Source organism: Hesperophylax consimilis, chromosome 12 (assembly GCF_061612785.1).
Source record: "Hesperophylax consimilis isolate HC1 chromosome 12, BYU_Hcon_1.0, whole genome shotgun sequence".
NCBI classification, from domain to species: domain Eukaryota; kingdom Metazoa; phylum Arthropoda; class Insecta; order Trichoptera; family Limnephilidae; genus Hesperophylax; species Hesperophylax consimilis.
In genome coordinates, this window is record NC_142847.1 from 16,207,269 (window position 1) to 16,231,977 (window position 24,709).

Genomic DNA, 24,709 nt, shown 5'->3' on the forward strand with positions numbered 1-24,709 from the left:
ATATACTAACACACCGAATATTGCAACCAAACGTAGATTGATTGTGAGACAACCTGTGTAATATCCAAGTGATATAAGTATAATTAATACAATCATATTATTATTGTTTCATAGTGCTTTCACACAAACGAAGTATTGAATTCCTTAAGTCTAAACTTAAACTCAAGGGTGCACAGTTTCCACCAACCTTGTGCAAGCGGGTTCCCTACAGAGCATCGGACCATCCCATTATTGTAAACTGTTGAGTTTTAGAAATACAAAAATTTGTGGCAAACATTCTAAAAAAATAAAACATTAATTGTCAATACAAATCATTCTAAATAAATAAATACAAATAAAATAAATAAATTGGTGGGTTATGATAAGTTAGGTCAAAAGGGGAATGTAAAATGGAATTTTGAACATGTTACTACAGCCACGCAAAAACTGTCAGTTTGATCTACGTTTATGTTGTGTGTCTTTAGGTATAACGAACAAGTACCACAAAGTAGCCATATTTAAGCCTTCATTATCAATTACAAATATCTTATTACTCTTCGTCCTTCTTTTTTAAAAATCCGACCGGTATAGAAACAATTGAACTTGATTGCCACCAATCGTTCCTTCACCAAAGAGTTCATTGAGAACGCAAAACGACTGATAATAAACTAAGGAATATTATTCATAATATTTTTTTAACAACCTGATAAATTTGATAGATTCTTGGGGCTCTGGTAAATGAATGGTATATAGATGCCTCAACTAAATAATAATTTTGACATTAAAATATCTTTGTACCACAAAAACGCTTTAGCCAAAATTGTTTAAAATATGACCATGCTATTCAGAAAAAAAAGATAACAATCATTCTCGCCTTCATGACAACAAATTCAATTAAGGGATTACTAAAATTTTGTTTATAATATATCTAATCTAAAGATTAAATTCGGATTGATTGTCGTTTTTGATTGATTTTATTGATTGAATTGTTTTAATATCTATTGTCCATCGCAATTTGCGTACCTTGGGGATTAACGTATACACCGTAGATTGTGTATTAAATACAAAACGTAGGTAATTCACGCCGTCTATCATGAGTTCTGACGTAGGAGTTGTTTTTTTAATCCTAACGCGTAAAATTTTTATGACTGGAGCACTCCAAAACGATACAGATTAAAGTCTGAGTGGAGATGTAATTAAACAATGTGAATTAATATCTGTTGGAATTTTCAACATTTAATCTCATAGACATAATTAGTGAGTCCAATATTTTTTCTAGGCCTTGTGTAAATAATTGCTTGTCTGATAATCGATTGTAATAATCGTTTTAAGAGCGATGTCATGTCACACAAATTGAATAGTTGTTGTAATATTTCAGAGTGTAGTCTTAACGTTATTTACACAATGAGAGACGTTGCTTTATTAGTTGAAGAAACTACTAAATTATTCTTGACTTAATATTTTCCAAATGTTAAGAAAATGATAAGAAATTATCAGTAACCCGGATGATATCGGTAATCGGTAAACCTTGATCGGTTCAGGCTCGGTTAAAAAGTCTCGGCCTTTATTTAACTTTGACTAAAGTAGTATATATTATGCTGGTTACTCAAGACAGCAAACAAAAACGTTTAAAAATAATACTGTTACTTCGGATTTTAAGGGAGTGCTTGTCAAATAAATAAAGATAATAAGCGTGTTCACAATATTTACAAACTATTAAAAAAATCTTTAGTGTTTTTTAGAATTGTAGACTCCAATATTAATATTGTTGAACGTGTTCAATAATTTTTATCAATGAAGAAAAAAATTGTAATTTTTTTAAGTGTTAAATGAATTAATGAAAAACATTATAAGTTGCTTAGCAACGATAGTCACGGCATATGCTTTGCATTTGTTCTATGATTATTTTTTGTTATATCAGATAGAAAAGGATCAGCTTTGATCCCAAAACATATACATATTTGAAGATAAGTATATTAGATAACACAATAAATAAAATGCCATTTTAAGCCATAGGATATTAAGATAAATAAATAAGATTTAAAAAAATATATTTGATGAATCCAGTAACCAAGGTAAACAACAATATTTGACATTCGTTTGAAAATAAAAAAATATTTAAAGGTATATTTTATTAATTTATTTTGATAACGTTGTTTTGGAATATAATATATTATGTATTTGTTGAAAGGTAGTTTAATTAGAAATTATATATTTGTAATGTTGAAAGTCAGTTTAATTAGAATATTTAATTTGGTCATATTGAAATGCTAATTAAAAAATGAATAAAATTACTTTTTTAATTTTTTTTTGATAAATTGATAATAGTTCACTAGTCTGTAGTTATTAATAAGATAGATAGTTGAATTGTATCATATTTTTGTACAGTGCCTAGACAAAAAACGGTGCTATATAAATCATCCAAATATTATTATTATTATTTGTTTCATTCTTTATTAAAATAATTAAATAATTAATCAATTTACAGAGTATAATCGTTATTATTTATGATCATTAATTAATCGTTCATAAACTCAGTTTTCACTGCATTTGATTTTTCTAACGTTCCTCTTCTATAGAAGCTGGGGCTTGTGTCTAGAAGAGCTGTGAGCATCAAGATGAAGAATATTAATTTGCAATTATGATGAATTATGAATATTAAAATTTAGGCTGTTGAAGTATTTTTTCCCTATATATATGTAATGATGTTGAGCAAAAGTGGCGTTACATTTTTGTGTTGGAAATATATGTTTTTGACGAGTACGACTTTCAGTTAAAAAGCTGTGTTTTTGTTTTTCTTTTATTATTTGAATTATAATGTTTTTTTGGACATGATCATTAAATTTTAATACTTTAAATTCTTCAAAAATGAGGTGTGTTGGATAATCTCTTGGTTTTTTCAAAATTATTTTTATAATTAGACATTGTACAATTTTAACAGGGAGTAGATTTGTTTTATATGCAGCTCCCCAGCTGATTACAGGGTATTGTTTCAAAAATATATAATTTTTTTTTATTATGGTGACGGTTTAGTTGATTTGATATTTTCAGTTTAGGTTTTTGTCTATTATTATTCCTAAGTATTTAATTTTATTTGAAATTTTCAATGTGGAACAGTTTATTGTAGGTACAGTTTTTTTATTATGTGTTTTTAAATTGTCATGTATAATTATGTCAAAATTTTGTGGAACGTCATTTGATTGTATTGCAAATGGTATAACGTGAGTTTTTTCGCTATTTAGAGATTAGAGTAAGTTTATGTCAAACCAGTATTTAAGAGTATTTATATCTTCTGTTGCTCTTAGTTTTACTAATTCCCATGTATTGTCACTTTCAATGATGACTGTATCGTCAGCATAAGAGGTTACATTACCATGAAGTATTTGAGAAAGTCTCCCTTTTACATATAAGATAAATAATATTGTACCCAGTACCGTACCTTGTGGGATTCCATAATTAGATGTATCTTCATCGCTATATACATTGTTTATTTTGACATATTGAGGGTGATTATTTAGGTAGCTTTTTATCCAATTTACTACATTCTTTTTAATGTTCAGATTATCTATTTTTTTCATAAGTTTTGTGTGGGATATACTGTCGAAAGCTTTTCTCAGATCTATGAAAATACCAGCACATTTTTGTTAATGTCTAGGCTTTCGTATATGCGTGATGTGAGATTTGCAATTGCATCTTCTGTGCCTCGCGCTTTTCGGAATCCGTATTGGTTGTTGTGAAGTATTTTGTTGTTTTCAACAAATTCCATTAGTTGAGATTTTAGTATTTTTTGCCTATATTTGAAATGAGGGAAATTGGTCGACAATTTGTTACATTTTTAGTATTTCCACTTTTAAGTATAGGTGAAATAATTTTTTTCTTAAAATTAGACGGAAATATTCCATTTTTGAGACTTATATTAATTAGGTGAATTGTTTTATCACATGGTTTTTAATAGATTTTTAAATTTGTACTGTTATATTGTCATAACCTGGAGTCGACCCTCCTTTCATATTTTCAATTTTGTTTAAAATGTCTACTTCGCTGATCATTTTAAATTGGAATAGTGAGTTTTGATTTTAGTTTAGTTACAAAAGTAGTGACAAAAAAAGCATTATTTGTGAGAATATCCTGTTTTCGTCTATCGCACAAACTAATGATGTTTTGTTGTTTGTTTCAGTTTTTATAATACCACAAAGATGGGTGTTCGCCATCATGGGGTTCCTGGCCATAGCCAATGCATACACCATGAGGGTCTGCCTCAACTTGGCCATCACGGAAATGGTGTACAGAAATGACGTAAGTTCAAATATTTTTAAAAATTATTTAGATCAATTCTTCTACAAGAGGCATTCCGATAATTAATATACTCCCCCAACGGTTTACAATTTAGAGCACAGGTGTCAATGCTGCTGTTCTACCGGTATTTTAATGGAATGTGCTCTGAGGAATAAGCTTGATTGATCCTTTTGGCATCAGTGTATCATTGGGAACGACGCCAAATGCGCGCCCAACATTTGTCACAAGAGAGAGGTTTCTTCGAATCATTCTTGAGTTCAACACTTCGACTGGGGAATGATTTGCGGACCTCTGTGTTTCTTCACTTCTAAAACACCCATGTTCACATTGCTCACTCTATCATATCCTCAAAACGACCATCTACACAGCACCCCTAAATATGTCATAAGCGTCGATGGATATTGTCTTCCTCAGGACCTCCTGTGTGGAGTTTATGTAAAAAAATAAGAAAATACATACGAATGGTAGTGTTAGCAAAGCACTACGCTATCCTTTTGTGGAATTGACATTCGTAATAATTTATTCTTCACTATGTACTTTATTTAATATTTTATTCTGTAACTACAAGAACATATCCAATAACTTTTAAAAGCAGTAAAGCGTAGGAAACTATGTTCCAGAAACATGTATTAAATGCATAAATAAATTTTATTGATGCTGATGTAGCATTGTTTTTGTTGTATATAATGAGTAGTGACCGGATAAATCATCAAAATAATAATTCATCACATCTTTAAAAAGTTATATAAAGTCATGGAAAATGATGAAACAAAAACTTTATTAACTGGGTTAAGTAGGTTAGGTTAGGTTTAATTTTTTTTTATAGTTTCTAATGACTTTATATCACTTTTTAAAAGTGTGTTGAATTGTCACTGTGTTGAGTTAACATGGAACCATAATGGATATGGTTATATGTATTTTTACTAATACTTTTTGAACTTACAATCTTCAGAATATTATTTTTTTTATGAACTATGTATGTAAAAGCCCAATGGGCGTATAAATAAATAAATAAATTTAAAAAAAGTATGTTCAGTTGCATGCATGTATGTATATAACAACGCAAGTGCATTCGAGTTAACTCAACAAGAAAATTTAAATATATGTTTGTTCATAAATTCTGAAAAACAAACATGTTTATTGCAATATTATTACGAACAAAAGTAAGTTTTTTTTTAAACTTTTTTTCTGACTTTCACCCTCCAAGTGTGTTCCAGGTCATCATTTCAAATTATGAAGAAAGGGAGGGTGATGAATTTATTTATTATTTTAATTTTAATTGGCATATTTCAAAATTATATGGAAGATTGGAGTCGAATTCTAACGAGATGAGATCTTGAATGGAAGGGAGGAAATTTTAGATAAGGCTTGATAGAACAGAGAATATTTGTTTAGAGAGGGACAACAAAAGAATAGATAATCTAATGTTCCCACTTCTAACACGTGAATATCGAAAAGATGATGTTGATCTTAATTTCCCACTTTTAGAAACGTTAATACAAAGATAACACTATGTATAAAAGACGTAGACTAAGAATAATTTGTACCATTCTGAAGATGGCTTAAACGAGCTCAAACCGGTTACGGTCAGTAAAATTAAAGTAGAAGAAAAGTTTTATATTATTTGTTTTATTATAATATATTATAATGGAATTCCACCATGAATTGTCAGTTTCAAAAATAGAAATATTAAATAGTCCCACATTCTTATAAATAGATATCGTCCATGTAGATATGATTTCATGTAATCCTTTAGGAATTATTCAATTTATTGTATATTGATTTCTTCCCTTGCTATGGACGTGTTTTATCATTTATCGGTAGGTATACCTAATATGTTAATTATGTATTTTATGAAAAATAAAGCATTTTTGAAGATTCAAATCTTTAGATAGGCAGGAATCCGTAAGAAATTAATCTTTAATATTGATTGACGATTAATTTCTTACGGATTCCTGCCTATCTAAAGATTTGAATATGTGTGAATCTTCGAAATTTCAGGAAGGTCGGTTTCAGCATTTAGGAAAAAATCCTGAACATTTTAGCATTTTTCAAAATTTTTTTTCTACGACTACAAATAATTTTATTTATTACTGGACAAACCTCAATGGTTATTATTTTAAACTAGCGCAGGCCAGTGAAAACTCACGGGGTGGTTCGAATTCTTGACAAATCAGTTACAATTTTGATAATGCCACAATTAAAATAATTTTCTGTTAAATATATTGTATAATAGGAAATACTTGTTGTATAATTGAACCAGAGTTCGCAGGAAACACCGAAAATATTTTTAAGGCCCGAGAAAAATCATGGGATACTCTGAATTCGTGACAAATCAGTTCCAATTTTAAAAATTCATTAATCAAAATAATAAGTACTGTATCTCTTGTCTTGATTATTCACATATCAGTTCTTTTTAAATTCAAAGCAAATTCGAGTTCGTTGATTCAGATTTCACGCAGGACTAACGCACACTTAACCTAAAACAGTACTAGTATGTTGGATAAGTTAGTTAATATCAGTGTTAGACATGATAAGTCATAATTATGAACGTAATAAATGTATTTGGTGGGTACCTGATTAGTTGCACATCAAGACACTATCATTGTTTGTTGTGGTCAGGTGATTGTTTGTGGTTAACATCCTTTGTCACAACGAATGATGTTCGTAAGATCTCAAGTCTCGTTTTAGAGATCGAATAACTAACGAACAGATGTGATTATCTTGTATTTCAGACCATAATTATTATTCTTAAGTCGTTTACTCAAGAAGAAAATATTAGAATTTTCCGAAGATAGCTATGTATTGTTTCGAGGAAGGAAGAAAAAAACCGATAATTAATATAGATGAAAAATTAATCTGCTAAAATTCTATCTGGTGCAATGATGTGGCATAACTAGAAGATATCATTACAAGGCCTTACAAGAATTAATCTGATATGCTTCTAACTGGAGCAATTTAGTAATACTAGAATATGAGTGTAGCATAACTAGAAGATTATTACCAGGCCTTGCAATAATTAATCTGATATAATTCTAACTGTGGCAATTTAGTAATAATGCTAGTAAATGAGTAGCAAAACTATAAGATGTTATTACCTGGCCTTGCAATAATTAATCTGATATAATTCTAACTGGAGCAATTTAGTTATACTACTAAATGAGTGTAGCATAACTAGAAGATATTATTACCAGGCCTTGCAAGAATTAATCTGATATAATTCTAACTGAGACAATTTAGTTATGCTAGTAAATGTGAGTAGCATAACTATAAGATATTATTACCAGGCCTTGCGAGAATTTCATCACCATTTTTTGGAATTTATTTTATATCCTTTGAATCATTTATTGTATAGTACGGAAGAAACATAATGGCACTGTGTTTTATTTTTGATAGCTTAATGTATTTTGCAAAGCTCAATTGCTTATAATAGAACTACTTACAGTGGGTTGCCATATTAATAGGGACAGTTCTAATATTTCCTGATTTTTATGTTTACGTTGTCTCTACTTCTAAATAACTTGCATATGATGGCCATTCCTTCGTTATTTTTGTTGCTGGTATCACCACTGATACTTTTAAGAAGTGGCAACACTCGCAAAGTGCCACATCCCTCGAAAATTTAAGGTTTTTTCCATGTGGCCAGCATTTTTGTGAAAATTCGTGATTGAAGTTCTTGTAAATAAATATACATAATAATTATATTTAAGAGTTTTAACAGTTTAGCTGTACAAAAATGTAAGTAATTATTAATTATCTATTAATTTATTATTTTTTTTTCATATCTTATTTCAGTGAATAGTTTTTCTATATTGAGTCCAATGTTCTGTTTTTTCAGTATGGCTAGGTCTTCAGACACGTCCCCAAGAAAATGTGCGGAAGTGAAGACACTATTGTTAAACATTCAACTTTCCAAAGGGAAAAAGCAACTATTACAGGTATTTTAAAGTCTGTGGTTAACAGGATAAATTAGAAAATCAATCAAAACCTGCCCCTTGAATTGAATCACAATGGGAAATGTGGCAGAAAACCAATCACTACATCTCGTACTGACCACAAAATCAAAGACATCTGTCTCCAAAACCGCAAAAAGAGTGTGGCTCGTCTGACCTTGATGATCAACGAAGATGATATCGAACTTTCCCAAAGGAGAGTCCAGAGGAGATTGGCTGAGGAGAACCTCATTGGTCATCGGCCAGCTAAAAAACCTCGCCTTACAGTAGATATGAGGAAAAAACTACTGGAATGGGCCAACGCACACCAAAACACGACTAGAGAACAAGAATATGGTAATTAACAATTTTGTGGTTATCAAAATTTAAAAAAATTCCATTAGTTTGATTATGGCCTTTTTTTAGGTGTGCTTCTCTGACGAGTCCATATTCCAAATTTTGTTGGATAAATCATCGTTCGTCCGACGACGCCCAGGAGAGAAATTTAATCCGGACTGCCTTGTAGAGACGATCAAACACCCTACCAGTATCATGGTGTGGTCAGTCATCTCTTCCAAAGGGATGGGGCGCCTCCACATCGTGCAAGGGACTATGAGGCAGGATCAGTACAGACAAATACTGGAAAATCGATTACTGCCTCAAGTCGGAGAATGGTTCCCCGGTGGCCAGGAATACGTTTATATGCACAACTCCACACCCTGTCATAAAGCCAGGACTGTCACTGCACTCCTGGCTGAAAAAAATGTGCCGGTTTTACCTTTGCCGGGGAATTCCCCTAACATGAACCCTTTTGAAAACCTGTAGGAGCTCACCAAGAGGGAGATTGCCAAGGAGGTGGTCACAACGAAGCAGCAGCTCATCGAAACCCTCATCCGGGTGTGACATCATTCTCCGGAACTAAAGATTACTGCAAAATTGTGCATTGATAGTATACCACGGCGTGTACAAGCTGTTATTGCGGCTAAAGGCGAAATTACGAAATATTAACTTTTTGTTCGATAATGTTTAAAAATGATAAAAAAATAAAATAATCGCAGATTAAGGACAAATACAGTGTATATAATTTTCAAAATTCAATGTCCTTGTTAATAAATAATAATAACCGCACCTAAAATTATAAACATCTTTGTTTTATGAACACAAAGTGTGAAAAACACATTTTCCATAGGTGTCCCTATTAATATGGCAACCCACTGTATGTTGAGAGCTTCAAATTATAGGCATAAACACAACGGACAGAAAATGAGGAAAAAAATGTTAAAAATTTATGTCAGGTCGAGGATTTATTGTTTATGCGAAAAGTCTGCAGTGCTTTCAAGTTTTCATAAAATAATAATGATTTCTATTAATCAAGATTAAAATAAATTAATCAACCCGAAGATATAAGATAACGAATACACTCGATGCTACTTCTCTTTGAACCTCAATAAATGCTTACGAAAGATAACAGATAAACTCGATGCTACATGTCTTTGAACCTCAATAAATGTATACAAAAGATAACACATACACTCGATGCTACTTATCTTTGAACCTCATTAAATGTATACAAAAGATAACATATACAATCGATTCTACTTATCTTTGAACCTCATTAAATGTATAAAAAAGATAACATATACAATCGATTCTACTTATCTTTGAAACTCATAAGATGTATACAAAAGATAACATATACACTCGATGCTACTTATCTTTGAACCTCAATAAATGTATACAAAAGATAACACATACACTTGATGCTACTTATCTTTGAACCTCATTAAATGTATACAAAAGATAACATATACAATCGATTCTACTTATCTTTGAACCTCATTATATGTATACAAAATATAACTTATACACTCGATGCTAATTATCTTTGAAACTCATAAGATGTATACAAAAGATAACATATACACTCGATGCTACTTATGTTTGAACCTTTGAAGTTTTTACAAAATATTTGATAATTAATAGATTTATTGTTTTTTTTTCAGACTGAAGACGCAGACATAATCTGCAATGACGATGGCTGTTGGAAAGGAGATGTAAGTATAGTTTTGAATGCAAATTGCTTAATGACTAGATATATATACCATGCGCAAATGTCATCTGGAACTTGCTTTACTTACTGCGATGTGCTTGGAAATACTTTGTAAAATTGTTTAGAAAACGTTACATGACATATATAATATGTAGTCTTAGGAATGGCCTTCTTGTGCGAGAATTAGGAATTAATTATTTTTTGTTGTCGTTTGTTTATTTATCTCGATAAACGATGAAACCAAAATGTCTCAATGGGAAAGGTAAATATATAACAGGTAAATAAAGGTTAAATACAGTATTATACAATTTCGTTAAGGTTAACAGAAGACTTTTGAAAGAAATAGGTTACCAATAAATTATTATTTTTTAATTATGCAGTATGAATAACACACTAAAGTATCAACTTACAATTTTTTGGGAACCCCAATTGGGGTATGTTTGTGGAGGAGAGCAGAAGGAGATGGGAAAGAGGAAGGTTAAAATGCCTTTCTGTATCATTTACAAGGACTCCGAAATGGCCACTTCTTGTCCTGTTTATATTAGTATTTTAAACTCTTCTGGTTCCTTTTTTTATCCCATTGGAGCGCAAAAACTTTCAGATTCATGAATTGCATTTCAATAAAAGATAGGTAAAAAAAGGTATCATTTTAGAAAGTGTCACGATATTTTTCAAACAAAAATTGCAATAATTGGAGTAATATGTTTTCTTGGTGTATTTAACAAATATTTCAAGGTACAGAAAAAACAATCTTCACAATTCTAATTTTTGATTCTTTTTGTGATCAACTCATTTTCCTAAACTGAATGACTTATTGGCATTTTAAAGCTGAGCATAAGGCGTGAAACAAACGAATTTTCGGAATAAACTATGCCCAACATCGTGGCGGTACATAAATATATATCATGATGAAAATTTAGAGAAAATATATCTTACAACTAAACAGGCATTTTAGGATGATGAATAACTCGAGATGATCAGAAGTGGCTATTTTTGATATAGCTTGATAGAGAATAATATTATTTTAACAATCGTCTACAACAATTCACTGAACATAATTTTTTCTTGGAAAAGCTTATCAAACCATTATATTATGTCTTCGTATCAATTCTGGCGCAGAACAGAAATCTAGGACATGGATTACGCCCTCAGGTATTTTCACTTCACAAGAGTCTCAACTGCTCCCGCCCGTTCGTAGCCAGAGGGTCTATGGCAACCTTAAATGGGATCTGTTGTGAAGCCGAAGGAATGGAGAAGGGAAGGACATGGTGAAGAAGTTCCAGGTGGCTTTTTAGTTCTGGTCACCAAACACTGTTAACGCCGTTTCAAGTAACGTTTCAATTCTGAACGGTGGTCTTTCACCGGGAAGATACTGAGAGTATCTACATTGCAACTCCCCTTTCCGTTAAGTGCGTCGTTAAATGGAAAATATTGAGAGGTTTTAATAGAGCTTATCATCGATACGACTTGATGTGCGTGATGATTTTTAAATTATTGTTGTGATAATTGCATTTTTATCTTCTATTTTCTTTTTTCAGAGGGAATACTACATATGGTCTGAAGAAACCCAAGGTATAATCCTGAGTTCCTTCTTCTATGGCTACGTCATCACCCATCTTCCAGGAGGCATTATAGCCGAGAAGTTCGGGGGCAAGTACTCCTTGGGTCTCGGAATCCTTTCTACTGCTGTTTTCACACTGCTTACTCCTGTGGTCATCCAAACCGGAGGTGCTAATGCGCTCATCGCTTTGAGAGTGTTGGAAGGACTCGGAGAAGTAAGTCATAATAGAAAATTATTGTTCTGATATTATATATAGCTATCTGAATTTTACTGATTCAATTATAACATATATAACAAATCTTTACTATACAACAAATGACAAACCTACAGCGAAAACTCTCATAGAATCGAAAACCTCGAACGGTCTACTATGACCTCATGAATATGACCTTTTTCTGTTTCTATTTTTGGCGCTAAGCATTTTCAGTTCACAACGTCGTTTTCATCATGAGCTGTCAAACCGTTTGTTTTCCAACATAATAAGTCCTATTTTCAACCATGATTCGCGAAATTTAACGAATTTCCAACGTAGAATAAAATATATCAGCATAAACCATGTACCTACATTTTTATGTCAATTTTTACGTTGACTAGAAATAGAAGAAGCATTATGATTGAAATTTTTTGATAGCTAAAAGATTGCACCTTGCACTGAAAACATGATTCGCGTAACAACTGTCAAAAACAAGAAGACCTGTTCAAATTAATTCATTGCTGATCGAATAGCTTTTATTTTTTTTCTGTTAACTGTATATACAAAAAAATGCTTTACACACTGCTTCGCTAGTCGTACGACTTAATTTTCTTGGGTACTGTTCAGTGTATATTGTGTACATGGCTACTGCAAATAATTATTCGTGTCCGATTAGGCGGTACATGCGCTAGAGGAAAGGGCATATTGCATGCATGTAAATAACCAATTGCATGGTTGTCTAATCACAACCTGTCTAGGAATGCAACTCGTCATTGATGCATGTCATGACAATATTGTTTCACTTATTTTTTTTTGTAGAAAAATTTCTGCACCTACGCAATTAGGTTATTTACTTGAACAGTATTAAGATAAGAGATCTTTTATGGTTTTAGCCTTACTTCAATCTTTGCACTTGACACATTTTTACAACTGCGGGGAATGGTATATTGACATTTTGGCGCCCTTGAGGTGTTTTTGCACAAAAACGGCGCTATACAAGTCATCCAAGTATTATTATTATTTTGATTACTTAATAATAATAATAATAATACTTGGATGACTTGTATAGCGACGTTTTTGTGCAAAAACACCTCAATGGCGCTGTAACTCGTCTTGTTGGTTGATGGTAGGTACATATAATAATAATAATAATAATAATAATATTTTTTATTCCAGGATGTGGGGAGGTTTGTGCAATCCCACACGTCCCATATAGATATACATTTTTTTTTTGTACAATAGATATAATAAATTATCAAATAAGGAAAACTATGCAGGGTGTGGTCTTGAGTGCGCTTGGGCCCAGCGCTCACTCAGGAGTGGCGCTTGGTGCTGGTAGGCTGCGGTCACCAACGTGTTGGCGGAGGCCATTAGCCGCATCCTGGCTCCAGTGACCCGGTGTCTCATCAGGCCGGCAAATCCATTCAGTCCTAGTTCCGTGAACATTGTCGATGCGCTGCTGTATCTTCGGTATCCAAATATTATTCTACAGGCGTCATTATATTGAATTCGGAGTCGTTCCATCGAGCAAGTTCGGTAGTGACACCATGTCTCACAAGTATACAGGCCAGTACAGAATGCGTTGAACAGTATTTTTTTAACGGTATTGCTGCATTTGCAAAATCTGCGGGCAATCATGTTAGAAACTATGCTAAGGCTTCTCCTTTGTCGTTCGATATCGCCATCGTCCGATAGGTTTTCATTAATAATGTGCCCCAAGTATTTCACGTTCGAACATGTATTTATTTTTGCCTCGTTAAGGTATACGGGGAGCATATTACTTGTATCTTGACTTTTTCCGTGGTGGAACGCAATCAATTCCGTCTTCTTCGGGTTGTATATCATATTATGCTGTTTTCCATATTCTTCACAAATGTTTAGGAGTAATCTTAATCCCTTGATCGACGGAGCTAGGAGGATCATGTCGTCCGCGTAGCTTATATGATTCATACATATACTGTTAACACGACAGCCCGTTCTGATGTCCAGGCGACTTGACAACTCGTCCATGTATACATTAAATAGAATGGGGGACATACACCCTCCTTGCCTTACTCCTGACCGCAAATATATCGGCTGGGAGTATGTACTTGCCCACCGTACAACATTTATATGATGAAAACAACAATCATACGTTCATCTTCGCCTACGTTTCTTTTATAATTAATTAATTAATAAAAAAAATACTTTTACGTACCTGCTTATGTCCATGTATTTTCGTTTATTTTTTGGTATCAAAAATTCAAAACTTTGTCTCCTTTGGCGAACAGTCTTTTGGATGGACTTTTTAAAAATAATTTTTTCTTGAAAGCAAGAAATTTTATATACTACTGATTTTCTCTATTATAAAAGTTTGATGCACATCTCAAAGATATGGCGTAATTCATTTTTACCGTCAAGTTTAATAATTTAAAAAAAAACCTTACCCACAAGGTAGGTGACACATTACGCTATATGCATCATGGATTAGCCAATTTCAGCATACCGCTCGCCATAAACTACCAATGGGCATGTATGGCGAGCGATATGCTGCAATAGGCCAAGCCACGAAAATATAGAGCGCTTATAGCTTGGTCTGTCGCAGGCTTTAATAATAAAAATTTTTAAATTATTATTTATTTTCACTGTTTATTAGTTACGCTTTTCTAGCAATATTCTAAGTATATACGATGGATTATACACTGCTTCTAAACTAAATGTTTGTTTTTTTTTTATCAAATGTGTAATGTTATAGAAACTTCATTACATAAGAAAACACAAATTTGTAACTTTTCTAGATTTGCTTTATTTTTCCTGTTAACTCATTTCCTCACGTGATAACATTAAATTAATGAACCTGATGAAAATATTATTAGTCTTAGAAAATATTTTCAGATTGTACAATAAACGTTGATTTGGAATATGGGTGCCTTATATTGTTTATAATCGATTTAAAAAACCAACATATCAAAAACACTTGTCGTTGTTCGACCCAATCGCAGCGCCATTGCAGTATGGAGAATTTTGAAAACTGTCAGGTCGTCGGTTTTCAAATCAGGCATGTATTCAGAAAGCATCAAAAATACCAAAAAAAATTTTACTTTGAAAAAGCGAAGAGCTTTAAGAAATACTTGCATGAGTGGGTAGGTACCTAATGTTAAAAAAGTTGGCTAAAGTTCTTCTTTACGGAAAAAAAATGACTCTTATATTAATTATTATGTAGGTTTATTTTATGAAAAAATAAAGTTCTTTTAACAAACGTACCTTATATCTTTCCATATATCTTATATGAATTTGTTTATTTCCAGGGTACCACATTCCCCGCCCTCAACGCCTTGTTGGCTCAATGGGCGCCCCTGGAGGAGAGAGGTCGCATGGGTTCCCTGGTGTTCGGAGGGGCCCAAATCGGAAACATCGCAGGAACCCTTCTGTCAGGGGTCATCATGAATAACGGCAGCTGGCCAGGAGTATTCTACCTGTTCGGAGGCATTGGTCTGGCGTGGTTCGTCCTTTGGGTGAGTTGAAAAAACTGATACAGCTAAATAGCAGAAAATAAAACTTCTAAGCAAATTAATATTGTCTGTTCCAATCCAAAAATGGTGACAGTTCTCTACTTTTGGGGAGAAAAAAGATTATATTTCCGTTTATGAAAGAAGAAGAAATATATAACGTTTACCTATTATTACAATAAAAGGATATTTTCTTTTATTTATAACAATTGTATCACTTTTTCCCGTCTTTTATGAAAGTAAAAAGTGGTGATAATTGTCTTGAGCCAATACCACCTTAGGGGGGTCGGTGACGAAGGGAACAATTACTTAAGTGTTCGGAGCACCTTTCATTGAAATACCTATAAAACAGATAGACTATAACACCGGACGTCTGTATCCTTAAGTTGAATTCCGTCCAGGATAGGGATGACTAGAACGACGGATGGCCTGATTTTTGAACAGAATTATCATTCGCGATTTATCAGGGTCAGCAGTTGATTTTTCAGGGTTATCATAGCTAATTAAAAATAATTTTCTGTACTTCAGGTGATCCTCTGCTACAACGACCCCAATTCTCACCCCTACATCTCCGACAGTGAGAAGAAATACCTCGAGGAGGCTCTGGGCGGAGGAAGGCCTAAGGGAATCCCAACACCATGGATCGCCATCCTCACTTCCGTACCGCTATGGGCTCTCATCTGCGCTCAGGTAACTAATACTTTCCCATCAACGCATTGCACTGCGCACTCTAGTGCTTTAGATTCTTAGCCCATGACACTGTCGCACCTTCAACATTCCAATGTTTTATGCATTTAAATAATAAGAAAACAAATTCCTTTTCATCGGAATTTATTTTATTTTAGTAAAAAGTATTTCAATTTGCCATTAATTGGAAACATTTCAATCAGTATTCGATATAATATCTACTTTCTGTCATTAAACTTTCGAACAATGTCAATAGAATCCTATCGTCTTCAGATTAAAAGTAACAAAAAAAATAGAAAAAAAAAAATAAAAGGAAAATATATTAATGCCTTTGTATGGAAAGCAGCACAAGAAAATAGGTTATGCAAGGAGTATGTAGCGGAACGGAGCAATTTTCCTTTGTTTGGTTTAATTGTGTACTGAAGAAGAGAGGATTTTTCCGAAATTGTTCAACAGCAATATCTGTGTTTTCTAAAATAAAATAATTAAACAATATCATGCGATATTTTCTATCTTTAGTATCTTGATTTAGGTACCTAACTAAACCTATATTTTGAATATGGATTAAATGTATTACATTATTTGCTAATGTAATGTGCATTAATGGAGGACTGAACGCAGTTGGTGCTAAAAAAAAATTTCCAAAGAAGCAAAATTAGCAGTCCATAATGGAGAGCTGGTACATACCCTGATGTATGGAAGTGAGGCATGGAACTGGCAGAGAAAGGATGAAAATAGACTGAATGCTGTTGAAATGAAATTCCTGATGCGTATGTCTGGTAACCATGTATGATCTTGTGAGAAATGTGGAGATCCACAAAGAGTGCAAGGCTGATGTAAGATTAACAGAGGGACGCTTAGATGGATTGGGCATGTAGAGCGAATGAGTGTAGAAAGGAGTGTAAGGAGGATATATGATGCGAATGAAAATGGTAGCAGAAGTCGGGGACGCCCGAGGAAGACATGGCACGATCAAGTGAATCAGGTACTCGAGTCGGGCCATGTCAACAGTAAGAATAATAGAAGAGTATGTATGAGACGATCTATGAATGTGAATGAGGCAAGAAGTGTGTGCCAAGACCGAGTTGTTTGGCGGTCCGTCCTCTCTGCCGGGGAAACGGCGTGATAGTTAGTTAGTTACATACATTATTTGCTCTGCCATTTTTTTGCCTATCGATGTACACTATATATGTAGCTTATGTCGTTATTTAACCTCTTGTTTTATATAGGTCGGCCACGATTGGGGCTATTTCACCATGGTGACAGATCTGCCCAAATACATGAGGGACGTGTTGAAGTTCGACGTTTTAAAGACCGGAATCTGGGCCACACTGCCCTATATCGTCATGTGGTTCACCTCCATCGGATTTGGCTGGATCTGCGACATGTCCATTGACAAAAAGTGGATAACCACAACCAATGCCAGGAAAACTTTCACTACTATTGGTGAGTTCCTTTTATTCATGCTAATTCTTATTTAGAACCCGAAGAAAATATGCATTTATCAATATTTCTAACGATTACTGAAAATATAATTTTTTATAGGGTCTAAATGATTCACATTACCACACCCGGTAATGTGAATCATTTAGACCCTATATAGATTCATAAAAATCGTCTTACTTGAAATTTTCACTCAAGAATGCAAACGGTTTTTACGTTTCTAGAGATGCAAGTCAACCATTGCACGTCAACACGGTACATGTTTACGTGATGGATGATTAGAAGCCATGTGCCTAATCCAAAATTTCGTTTGAATGTTTGGAGGAAATGTATACATATATAAATGTATGTAAGTGTGTTGAAAAACGATTACACAACGGTAACAGCCGAACCCCAGTGATTCAAAATATACAAATTTTAAAAAATTCTAGGTAAATATACAGAAAATAGGGACACGCTTTATATGCAAAAATTATTTTAAAAACACTTTGTATCATTTAGATAAAAATGAGATGTTAGTATTTCAGCTTCCAGAAATGGAAAAAAATGCATATAGTAGTAATATTGTTTAGAGAACGGATAATTTGATGCCATGTTTTGATATAATTTTATTAAAATAGTTTCTTTAGGCTGTTTTTTTTTTACTTATTTTTTAATAAAACCCAAAATAAGAACCTATTTTAGGATCATATGTTTATATTGAGTTAAATAAGAGACGAAAAATAAAAACTAATGGCCACCAAATGAAAAATCGATTTTAATCTAAATAACTATTAAAATGCATTATTTTTCATTTATGGAAACTGAAATACTTACTTCTTATTATTATCTAAATACTAGATAGTGTTTTTTATGTGCATATAAAGCGTGTCACTATTTTCTGTATGTTTATTAAATGCTTAACTAAAAATTTTATCATTATTTTATCATAATTTCAGGCAAAATGATTTAAAATTCTTGCACGGTTATTTTGTATCCATGGTATATATAATTCCATTATCACAAAGGCTTTTTGACATTTGAATCCATACACTCATTAAAAAAACATCTAAAAATAACAATAAACATTAATTTTTGATTTGATAGAAAAGGCCTATCGTTAGTTAAAACTATAGAATCCAACACAGGAGGGTACAATTAAGACCACAAGTCTGACACAGGCTCTTAAAAAGTTTATTTTCAATCACATTTAACACAAATAAAAGCCACGGAACAACCTTAAATGTTATATTTGGACCTGCATACTATAATAAAATCAGACTCCCAGATAAAATTAATTTTAAATACTGCAGTTGTAAACGCTTACATCATGTATTGTGAAACTACAAAAAAAAAAATTCGATAGTGGAATTCAGAAGATTGTTAGTAAAATATCTCACCACCTCAGAAAAAGATGAAGTAGTGGATAAAAGAAGAAAAAGACTCAAACACGAACTAAAAAAGAAACCAGGAAAGGTTTAATCATCAAGACGTTTTTGTACAAGTTGCTATGTATAAAGAATGCGTAAAAAAATTCAGCAGTAAACTTGCGAAAAATAAGTGTATAAAAGTGAAAACTTATTGTGGCCAATGTTTGAATGAACCGAATTTCTGTTTGAGCTGCTCCAACAAAGAGCACAGATATAAGTCAATTTCCACTATTGTATTTTACACATTTTTTAATCTTATTTGGATAATACACCGTTTTTTTTATGTTTAAAATTAAATTAAATTAAATTAAAATATTAGTATTCTATAACAAATATGTCATTTATTTCAAAGATAAATCTCGATTTTTATTAATTGCATATTAGGTACATACTTACCTACTATTATTATCAAAAATGGACATTTATTATATAAACAATCTGTTATAACTATTTTTTCCTTGTTTTGGAATGTTAAAAATAAACATTTTCATTTCCTTTTATAATCAATTTATGTTTGAAAAAAAATTGTTATTTGCAAATTTCATAGTTTTATTTTTCCCCTCGAAAAATTTCAAAGTACTGAAATATCAAAGTCCCACTTGAGAGTATTGTTATAGAGCGCCTCTCCGGTCATTCTAGTACTATTAATACACGCAAAGTGTACACATCGGCGCTTAGGAGAGTGTTGAATACATCTCTGACAGGAGGTCACAGGTGACCTACGTGGCGCAATTGACGGAACATTATGAGGTCACCAGTGACCTACATGGAGTTCAACATGTTAATAAATGCCTAAAACAGAAAAAATCTTGTTCACTTTGGTTCTCTATTTGCTGCAGAAGATCCAATGTTTCTGCTCTATACGTGTTTTCGAACTCCGTTTATATATAACTATACCTATAACAGCATATGGAGCATTGTCGTAATAACAGCTAATCAAGCAAAAAAACTTGCGCGTTGCGCTCTGGGGTCATGAAATTTACAAATTTTTTTCTCTGACATGGAATATAAAGTCAAAAAACTAAAATTCGGCGACCATCTTGAATTTCTAGAGTTTCCACTGATTTGAACTAGAATATTATGTCAAAATCTTCCCAAAGCAACATCACTAACTTATATTTTTTCTAAATTTTAGCTTCCATCGGACCAGCCATCTGCATCATCCTGGCCTCGTACGCGGGTAACGACGAAGTTGCTGTAGTGGCTTTGTTCACGGTGTCCATGGGACTGATGGGTGCCTTCTTCCCGGGTATGAAGGTCAATGCGCTGGACCTCAGCACCAACTTTGCGGGCACCCTCATGGCCATCGTCAATGGTATCGGAGCACTTTCCGGCATTATCACGCCCTACCTGGTCGGGGTGTTGACACCTGATGTGAGTATTGAATTATCGCAGTTTCAGATAATAGTACGTATTGTATTTATTGTTCCCATATTCTTCTCAAAGAAGAACACAAGAAATGCCAAGTGGATGTGCTTCGTGATCCAAAAGTCTGGCAATCAGGCTTTAAATTGGGACAATGAAATTCAAATGGGATTGCGATATACAATTTCAGGCAAGTGTAAGACAGACAGATCGCACACTAAATGGTCTAGAACCAAAAGGCCCTAAGCCAGTGGCGACATTTGTTTCCATTAAAATTTGTATGGAAGGCACTTCTAGTTTAAATCCTTATTTTATAATTGTACCAGTTATCAAGATCCAAGAATTGCTTGTTAAGTATTTGACCTCTTGAAAATCAAACAAACATGATCGCCACATTGGCGGCGGTACGTCTACCCACCTAGAGAGACTGGTTGTGGGAGACCTTTTGTTCTCTCCAGCAGGTCTCTTTCGAAACATTATCTTGCACCACCGTGGGAGGGATGGATTAATACGTTCGTCACTGCTGGACACGCTGACCCCCAGTTTCCTACCCACCCTTCATACCTTATTCCTTCCCAGAACTTCTACTCTACCTTTCCTAAAAACACATCTTACACAGCATCCCTAAAAATGTCACAGGCCCTTATGGGAATTATTTTCCCCAGGGCCTTCCTGTGCGGAGCTAATATAAATAAAAAATAGAACTAAAGAAAACAGAAGAATTCATGCTTTTCAGTTGTCCAAAACGATGTTCAAGGAAGAGTGTTGAACTCAGGCAAAGCGTCATAGTAGCTATTAGATTTATTATATATTTTATAAAAACATTGTTTATCTGGGAGATTTTGTGTTACTATATAAGATCGGAGTGTTATTGAGCTGAAAAGTTCCAGGCGTGTTTTCAGAAGTGGTTTTCAATATCAATCAATTGCCCAGCAATTTTGTGTTTTTTAAAACATTTTTCTATGACTTGTTGCAAATTGTGGACCCTGAAATACAATGAAAAGTGCGGTAAAAAAATTTATGTATGTTCTTGTTTGTTTGTATGCTTGCTAAATCCAAGAGAAAATAATAATATTTAATAACTTTTCAGAGTACTTTGGAGCAATGGAGAACAGTATTCTGGATTGTGTTCGGCGTCTTCATCATCACCAATTGCGTGTTTGTAATCTGGGCCTCTGGAGACGAACAGTGGTGGAACGACATTGCCAAGTTCGGATACCCCCCAAACTGGAAACACAACAAGTCCATCGAGGTGGAAGCAGTTCAAATGGAAAGGGGAAAGGACTCAGTTAAAATGGAAGATCAAATCACACCTCCCACTGACCAACAGAAGTACGAGTAATTACAAAATGGGTAACACGCAACGACAGATTTATATATGCCATTGATCTATGGTGGGACATTTGTCGAGTCATAGTTTTGTTAATTCTTCCGTGTTCGTGAAGCCGTGCTCAAAACAATTGACTTGAATGATCAAGTAGTCGATGTCCAGAATTAGAGTGTTTCGTCGTGTTCATCCGTTATTATAAATAACCTAAAAGTAAAAAATGTTTTTTGCCTTTGCAGGGTCTGCAGCGTATAATTACAAGTGATACAATTATTTATACTATTGTTAACAATAACTCGATGTCGTACAAACTTATGAGCAGATTATAAACATTGTAATTAGAGTTGCAAGTCATTGGTTGTCGTAGTGCATAAATGGAAGATATTATTGAATGTGAAATAATTTAAGACACATAATAAAAAGCTTGGTAAAACGTTTCAAGCTCTTGAAGCTAGCAGTTCTCTGTCATTAGCACATCTTATCTTTGTGTGAACATTGTTCTCTAAATGCCAACCAACGATATTTTACTAAGTTCTCTGTGCCCAGTATAATCCTTGGAGATTGTAAATGTAGAAATCTTCTATTTATTGTATTCAAAAGTTGATGTCGGACTGAATTTGAAATAGCCGTCAATTTTCACAAAATAGTTTTTAATAAAAGATATATGTACATAACTCTTGTATCGTTAATGCACGACTTCATCTGTTGGCTGATGAGATTTTATTTTTTTGTAATAAAATTAGCTCAAAAACATTTAAGTTAAAATTTCTTTAATTAATTGTGTTTTTTTATCAATCTTATCACGAACATGTTAACCACTCATTTCATTTATAAATGTCAGGATTTTCAATATATACCCATATATTCTGTAGGATATTTGACATAGCATTCCACATTAAAAAATATAATTAGAAGATAATAAGCTAAGATAGGCAATAAAGACAAAACAACAGTGATATAATAAACATAATAAGAGATTATAGAGATCTTGGTTTTTTCTGATTTGCATAAATCTTTTCATTCTGTGAAGAACCCATATGAATAAGTAACGGAGTTCAATTGAGTTATTTTTTGCACATCTATTATTCATTATATCCTGCGTTTTTTTATTTGTATCTCGACACGCCCTCTAATCATCACTACATCTGCAAACCTTTATCAAAATAAGTAAGATACTTTTGAAGCAAATTTTTACTTAGTCTTGCTATAAATTAACTTAAATTATCAATAATTCTTATTTATGAAGAAGCATAGATCTATTTGAAGTCGGAAAAACTCTCTAATGATGAGCTCTGGAATCATCAAGTTTACACAACTTCTAAGATCTTGATTAGACAATTGAAACTATTTTTAACTCCAAACTATTTTGTCTGTGATGATGTTGTAGCTTTCAAATATTAAATTTAAAGTTAACTCTTAATTTACAAGATCCCATTTCGCTTATTCAATATTTTCAATCCAAAAGTACTTGTTGTAAACTGCAATTCTTCAGGATTTTTCATGAAAGAACTAGGAAAATATCAATCTTGAAAAAGGATTCTGTAAAAAAACAGGTTTTCTGATACAGTATTTTAGGTAAGGCGTGTTGAACTATGTTATGCAGTTATGTTTATCGTTGTACACAAAGTATCATCATTTCATGTTCGTGTTCCTTTTGTAAAGGAGCATTGATGCATTATTGTGAATGTGCATATCTTTTTCTGACTATCTAAGATATATACGTTTACTTGGATCTTTTCTGAAGATGCATATGGATATTATTGGGTATCTAACATATTAATTACAACCTTCTTTCAGTTTTAAATGCTGGCAAAGCCATACAAACCAATTTTACGTACATATATATTATTATGCTGTGATTGTTAGTAATTTTGACTAGTTTTATTATTAAGTTAGAGTAGGTATTACCTATTATGATAATATTATAATAATAATTGAATTTTCCAAGTTCTTATTTACGGTTTTATCCTTCGAATGTAACCATAGTTACTTTGACCCTTGAGTATTTCAGAAAACATATATTAGTTAACTCAACGATACCTCATTACAAGTTTGAAGAAAATTTGAATTGGTAAGTAATTTGAATAGAATCACGATATATATAACCAAATTTTCTTGAAGAGAAAATATAAAATGCGCTTTGTATAATCTTATTTCGGCTTTTCCAATGTCGTTATTTTGATTTTTCAAGATAATTTAAAATATTACAATGTTTTCAAAATTATTGTTGAATGATTAAGAATACACTAAATTCTCAAACTTCCAAATGAATCAAAACATATTTTCCATCTTTAACAATTGTAAATTTAATACTAAGTAAGAACTTTACAGTAAGTTGGTAATAACTTACCGACCAGGTAGTTACCTACCTATTTTTATTAAGTAAAATATTTTTATAAGAAACCTACATTATAAAATTTATATTTCTATAAAATTACTTACTTCCAAAATATGTTTTAAAGTTATTCCTACATCTATCACTAAAAAACTTTTTACTGAATAAACCATGCCTATTGTTAGTATTCATAAAATGTTAAATTATGTGTATTTAAAAAAATGTTGTAAATAAATAAGTAAAATAATTTAATAAGCATATTATTGATGCAAATAAATTGATTGAATTTTGTAATTACTATCATTATTTTTTATGTGAATACCGCACGAGAGTCCCAAGTGCTTCCAACCATCTGGAGCCAGAGAGGCTCTCATCCTCAATTAGGGTTATTGTGAGACTGAAGGAGATGGAGAATAGGAAAACCAAACACAGATAAAGCCATTTTAAGCAATTTTGTTTCAACTCTGCATGGTGGTCTTACAACGGGACGACACTGAGAGTATCTTACACTTTTTAACGTATCGCAAATAAACAATATATTATTTTTATTGAATCAATTGAAAAACAACACAAAATAATGAAATTATATTTCAATGGATTAACAGATTGCTAGTCGAAAGCTTTATCTCTCAACTACGGAGGCG

General features: G+C 32.6%; 1 protein-coding gene across 2 annotated transcripts in view; it reads left to right on the plus strand.

The window, feature by feature from the left end:
* LOC149419235 (dietary and metabolic glutamate transporter-like) overlaps positions 1 to 24,313 on the plus strand; it is a 152,929-nt gene extending 128,616 nt beyond the window's left edge. Inside the window, exons 2-9 of one of the 2 annotated variants that reach the window (XM_089638166.1) lie at positions 4,157 to 4,275; positions 10,211 to 10,261; positions 11,796 to 12,032; positions 15,299 to 15,505; positions 16,028 to 16,189; positions 17,416 to 17,632; positions 20,174 to 20,412; positions 21,494 to 24,313. In XM_089638166.1, the coding sequence (XP_089494292.1) occupies positions 4,157 to 4,275; positions 10,211 to 10,261; positions 11,796 to 12,032; positions 15,299 to 15,505; positions 16,028 to 16,189; positions 17,416 to 17,632; positions 20,174 to 20,412; positions 21,494 to 21,745 (1,484 nt within the window). In that variant the 3' untranslated portion in view covers positions 21,746 to 24,313. The remainder of the gene's footprint in view (positions 1 to 4,156; positions 4,276 to 10,210; positions 10,262 to 11,795; positions 12,033 to 15,298; positions 15,506 to 16,027; positions 16,190 to 17,415; positions 17,633 to 20,173; positions 20,413 to 21,493) is intronic. The other variant, XM_089638167.1, reaches the window with a different exon arrangement.
* Positions 24,314 to 24,709: the final 396 nt, after the last annotated feature.